The sequence below is a fragment of the Chrysochloris asiatica genome, unplaced genomic scaffold (assembly GCF_000296735.1).
Source record: "Chrysochloris asiatica unplaced genomic scaffold, ChrAsi1.0 scaffold00346, whole genome shotgun sequence".
NCBI lineage: Eukaryota > Metazoa > Chordata > Mammalia > Afrosoricida > Chrysochloridae > Chrysochloris > Chrysochloris asiatica.
In genome coordinates, this window is record NW_006408864.1 from 157685 (window position 1) to 164144 (window position 6460).

Sequence of the window (6460 nt, forward strand, 5' to 3'; positions counted from 1 at the left end):
CTTAGCATAATGTTTTTAAGATCCATCTATAATGTAGCATTTGGGAGCTCCATGGCTCCAGATGATAAGCACTGGACTGTGAACCACAAGGTCCCAAGGTTCAAACCTAGGAGCCGCTTCCTGGAGAAAGATAAAGCTTTCTGCTCCCATGAAGATTTACAGACTCTGAAACCCTATACAGGGTCCCTATGAGTCAAAATCAACTCGATGGCACTTAATAACAGCAGGAAAATACAAACACATACATATATACATATGTATGTTAAGTGCCGTCTAGTTGGTTCCAACTCATAGCAACCCTATATAGGGTTTCCAGAGAGTAGCTGGTGGGTTTGAACTGCTGAACTTGCGGTTTGCAGCCCATTGGTGATCTTACAGTGCACATCAGAAGTCTCATATATGTGTATGTATGTATGTATATGTGGACTCCTGGTGTGGAACTATAGAATCAGCACTGGGCTGCAAACCACAAGGTCAGCAGTTCAGACCCACCAACTGCTCCAAGAAAACTCTATACAAGGTAAGGTCACTGTGAGTCCAAACAAACTCAGTGGCACTTAACAGTAATAATGTAGTATGTATCAGAACTTCTAAATGTGTTTTTAATTCTTTTTATAAAAAAGATCAAATAATACAAGTAAAATGAATTCTCTCTTGATTACCTCTTCCATCCTCAGTGGACCAAGAGATGATATAATTTGAGTGGAGAAGTGGATGGAACTGGTAAACTAGAACATATGCTTCAACTAAAAGGAATAACCATTACTGTATTGGGATTGTTATGTATATTTTTGTGTTTTTGTTGTTCTCAAGAGACGTTCCAAATTTGGATCTCTATGTTAAATCTCCCTATTTTTAAATGTTGGCCACTAATTACAAAAATCAGTATCAACAATGTGAATGAAACAAAACCGTGCTTGAGGGTCAGATTTTCCTTACTGGTCACCTGTCTGCAGCCTCTGCTTCCTCCTGAGGTAGTCACATCCTTTTCTACAACCAAGTTATCCTCTCCATTATAATCCCAAATATATATTTGTTCTTCTGGAAGTACATAGTATATTCAGTATTATTCTCCAAAACAACACCATAACTCAGAGGCATCAATTCTTCTTTGATGCTTTTGAGTTATGGTGTTGTTTTACCTACCACTATTCATTGTATTTGAAATTAAAACAGAAAACTTAAGGTATTTATTTAAAAATAACATATAAGCACACTACATGTTAACATAAATCAGTTAATCTTTATGAAAAACCACTATAGTCCAAAATTTTAAAAGGTTACTAAGAAGAATGGCATTGTTTTATACTTTCACAAATCTCTTTATTGTCTGGCTTAGTAGAAAACAGCTGTATTCTTTTAACTGCTTCTAAATGCAGGCTGGAGTCTTGGTGTGGGACTCTGGGATAATGCAATGGACTGCAAGGTCATTTTAAACCACAGGGTCAGCAGGTCAAACTCACCAACCACTCCTTGGAAACCTTTTATTGGGTTGCTATGAGTCAAAACCAACTTGACGGCACGTAACAACAAATGCAGTGTGTTGTGATATGTTGCTTGGTTGAAGTTTATGAAGACAATCCAACCTATTGGGAAAAGAAGTATTTAATAGCCTTTTATGAAATACTGTTATATTCTTTGAAACGACACAAAGTGACTGCCAAATGCCCAACTTGAGTAACAATGTGTTGCTCATCCTTTCAAGTAAAAACTCGGATCTCTGAGATCCAAGTGGTTGCCTAAGTCATTTTATTCAAGACAACTCAGTAAACTAGTATTTTTCAAAAAATCAGTTGGTTTCATTGTAACAGAATGAAAAGTCCATAGATACATGGTCTTAGATTCTACAGTACACCTAACTTCTAAGAACTTAATTGTTTATGAATAGTTCTATCACAAAGAATAGTAGAAAGGCTGGCATTTCATGAAATTAATAGTTTTTACTGCTTTCTCCAACATGTTAAGTAAAATTAGCTCGTTGGTTGGTTTGTTTAGATTGAGAGTACCTGGTGAAGAAGTCTATAACTAGTAGTCAGTTGGTTTGACCCTCCTTATTTATGCTAAGGTTTTAGTAATTTTGCACCATCGGTGCAAAGGAAAATATTGTTCTGGTTCTTTGAAAATATTTTTGAACTCAGAGACCACTGGAGTGCACAGACCACATTTAAATAGTTTGCCCAAGGTCACACAGATAGTAAATGGCAGAACTGGTGTTCAAATTCATGCATTCTGACTCCAGACAGCCTCCATGCTTGTAATCACTGTGCTAAGCTGCTTTTCTTGAATGTCCCTTTCATCTCCGGACTTTCAAACACATCGGTCCCTCTACCTGGAGCATTCCTCCAAATCCCACCCCTTCTGTCATTCATTGGGTTCTTCTGCCTTACATTAGTCCTCAAGCTCTCCAAATTACGTGGAACAGCATTCCCGTAACCTTGCTGCAGAACTCCAATGATTTAGGAAGGTGTGCATTTGAGTTTCGTTAAAATTTTGATATTAGTCCTGAACTAAAATCAATTTTTCCATGGCACAAAAAGGTGTTGTTGTTTTTCAAAGCATCCTAATTAGACAAAGTTTGAGACAGATGAAGTCTCGCTATTCTGTCTTCCAAGGAGCAACTTCAACTTTCATACTTCGGACATGGTGTCAGGAGGAACCATTCCTTGGAGAAAGAGATCGTGCTAGTTAAAGTAAGGTCAACTAAAAAGAGGAAAACTCCCAAAGAGATGGATTGGCACAGTGGCAGCAGCAGTGGGCTCGTTTAATGATTGTAAGGATGGCGCAGGACCAGGCAGTGTTTTGTTCTGTTGTGCGTAAGGCCACAATGAGTTGGAATCGGCTCAGAGCCATTTAACAACAACAATAAGGCTCCCTGGTGGTATAATGGGTTATGCGCTAGGCTTCTAATCACAAGATCAGCTTCTCCGTGGAAGAAAGGCAGCTTTCTGCTCCCATAAATATTTACAATCTCAGAAACCCCACATAGGGCTGCTATGAGTCAATCAACTCAAAGGCATTCGGTTTGGTTTTTGGCTATAATAAAACTAAGATGAGCGTATTACTGAGTGAGCTTGTCTGCAGCCATCCATGGATTGCAGATGTGTAAACATGTTGTGTTTGGAATGAATCCTTTCATTATCCATAGTAGCAATGCTTTTGATTTCCACTTGTATCTTTAGGATGTCATAAAGGATTTTTATCAAAGACATAGTGTGAAAGCATTATTTCACAGAGCATTAAACTGACATTGGAATGCAATCTGAAAGTGAGTAGAATTGGACAAACATAAATTTAAAATGCATAACTAAGAGAAAACTTAACAAATAATCTAAGATGGAAACTTCATGAGCCTGTATTACAAGTGTAGGTATTCTGTGAGAAGCTGTTCCTCCACTTTGTTGAACCTGCTCATCCAGTGATCTGTTGCTTCATCTGCATGTCCCCTCTTATATTTCCGGTCATCTTTTGCCCCACTTCTAGCTTTTCTAGAGATGGTCTGATCATTTTCTCCACATATTTTGTGTATTAGTGTTGTATCATTTGTTTCTTTTTACATATATACTCATTGAAGGCATGCTTTTCACTTTCCTTAACTCTTACCTATTACAGAGCTGCCATTTTGTTGAGCACAGAAAACAAAGGAAATTTGCATTTCCAATTTCTTTCAGACTGGGAGGCTAGACCTGAGAGCAAGCAATCAACTTCCATGCAAGATTTTTCCAAAGAAGACTCATACCAGGTTACAATAATAGACAGACTGACAAGTAGTAGTACGTATGACTCCAACTTGGAAACAGCTCTAGATTGTGAAAGTTGGTCAGAGAATCAGCCAGGAAATCAGGAGAGGCATTTGAGAGAAATGTTCACCCATACAACTCCATCCCCCGGGGGAAAAGCTCATGAACATGATGTGCGTTGGAAACCATTCAGTCAAAAGTCTGCCCTCACTGAAGACAGAGTTCCCAAAGGATCCTGTGCTTTTAGTAAACTTGAAAAAAAATTAAAACAGAAATCAAATTTAATGAAAAGGCAGAGAAACCATAAAGAGAAAAAGCCTCACAAATGTAATGACTGTGGTGAACTCTTCACTTACCATTCAGTACTTATTCGACATCAGAGAGTTCACACTGGAGAGAAGCCCTATACCTGCAACGAATGTGGGAAATCTTTTAGCCACAGAGCTAATTTAACCAAACATCAGAGGACTCATAACAGACTGCTCTTTGAGTGCAATGAATGTAAGAAAACCTTCATAGAAAGTTCATCCCTCGCTATACATCAGAGAATTCACATTGGCGAGAGACCTTACGAATGCAGTGAATGTGGGAAAGCCTTTAATCGAAGTACCCATCTTGTTCAGCACCAGTTGATTCATACCGGAGTGAAGCCTTATGAATGCAATGAATGTGATAAAGCTTTTATTCATTCATCCGCACTCATCAAACACCAAAGAACTCATACTGGGGAGAAGCCCTACAAATGTCAAGAATGCGGGAAAGCCTTTAGCCATTGTTCATCCCTTACTAAACATCAGAGAGTTCATACTGGAGAAAAGCCGTATGAATGTAGTGAGTGTGGAAAAACTTTCAGTCAGAGTACACATCTTGTTCAGCATCAGCGAATTCATACTGGCGAAAAACCTTATGAGTGCAATGAATGTGGAAAGACCTTCAGTCGGAGCTCAAATTTTGCTAAACATCAAAGAATCCATATTGGAAAGAAGCCCTACAAATGCAATGAATGTGGAAAAGCCTTTATTCATTCTTCAGCTCTTATTCAACACCAGAGAACTCATACTGGAGAGAAACCCTATAGGTGTAATGAATGTGGGAAAAGCTTCAAATGCAGTTCATCTCTCATCAGACATCAAAGAATTCACACTGAAGAACAGCCCTGAGAAGACAGTGAATGTGATGAAAGTAAGTCAGTTTTATCACTGTTAAATACAAGGTGGCTTCAAAAAAGTTCTTGGAAAAATGGAGTTAACAGATAATGGAATTTTTCCCACAGAATTTTTTGAACCCACCTCCCTCCCGCCCCCCATTACCTGTATGTTTATGTCTTCATGGTTGTGATGTGCCACGGAGTTGGTTCCAACTCATAGTGACCCTGTACAGGGTTTCCAAGGCTGTAAATCTTTATGCGAGTAGGAAGCTTCATCTTTGTCCTGAGCAACAGCTGATAGTTTCGAACTGCTGACCTTAAGGTTCACAGCCGGATTCATAACCACTACACTTGGTAAGAATCCATAAAATATTCATTGAGGACCAATTTTGCATGCATCTACTTTCATATGCATAATGCATAGTTTTAAACCAAGACTGAATGTTCCTTATATTCACTGGTTTGGTATTTATTTACGAAGCCCTGGTGGTAATGTGGGTTAAGTGTTGGGTTGCTCACCCCGCAGTGTCAGCAATTCAAACTCACCAACTTCTCCATGGTAAAAAGATGAAGCGATCTGTTGCCATGAAGAGTTAAAGTCTCAGAAATCCTAAGAATAAGTAGTACTTCTGTTCTGTCCTTGAGTTGGAATAGACTCAGTCACAGTGGGTTTTTGGTTTTCTAGCCAGCAGTCTCAGATTTTAGTCCCCTCCCGGTGTGGAGCCGCAGGTTAATGCACTGAGCTGCAAAGTCAGTGTGAGCCACAACGTCGGTGGTTCAAACCCACCAGCGAGCTGCTCTTCAGAAACCCTATACTACCGTGTCGCTGTACGTCGGAACTTAGCAACAATCCCCAAATAACTCATTTGTGGAAATTCAAGAAATACCTAGGGTGGGTAGCTATAAAGAGGCTTCAAAAAGTTTATAGGAAGTTCTATTATCTTTTAATTATATTTTTCCACAAACTTTTTAAAGTCCCTTTATTATTACAAGTGGTATCACATTTCATCCCTCTCAGTTATAACAAAGCCCTATCATAACTTCTAGTTCTATAAAGAAATTCTTACTTTATATTTATACTACACAAATGTTGGGGGTTTTGTTGTTAATGTTGTTGATAGTTTAGGCTGAAGACACATGTTCTTACTGTCAGGAAGTCAGTTGTTTTCTTAGAATTCAAAGTAAGGATCCAGAGAATATCATTTTTTCTACGTTAACCGTTAAAACTTTAGACTTCACGGTTGCTATCTACTTTGATGAACACAACTGGAATGTATGTTGTCGTTATATGCCATTGAGTTGGTGCTGATTCGTAGCAACCCTATGTAGGGTTTTCAAGAAAGTGGATTTGAATCAACGAACTTGTGGTTAGCAGTCCAGTGCTTATCCTACAGTGCCACACTAGGACTCCAGAAACTGTACAGGATTTCTGAGGTTCTAAATTATGTTCAAATAGATTACGTTGGTTATAGGTTAAGATTGTTATTTCTCCTGTGCTGTATAAAATTTCCTTTCTTTACTATTTCTCTAAAAGTTACAGTGAAATAGTAATGGATCATAAACTTAATTGCAGTTG

General features: G+C 38.5%; 1 protein-coding gene across 1 annotated transcript in view; it reads left to right on the plus strand.

The window, feature by feature from the left end:
• ZNF286A (zinc finger protein 286A) overlaps positions 1-4923 on the plus strand; it is a 16671-nt gene extending 11748 nt beyond the window's left edge. Inside the window, exon 5 of the mRNA XM_006875902.1 lies at positions 3669-4923. Within this exon, the coding sequence (XP_006875964.1) occupies positions 3669-4897 (1229 nt within the window). The 3' untranslated portion in view covers positions 4898-4923. The remainder of the gene's footprint in view (positions 1-3668) is intronic.
• The last annotated feature ends 1537 nt before the right edge of the window (positions 4924-6460 follow it).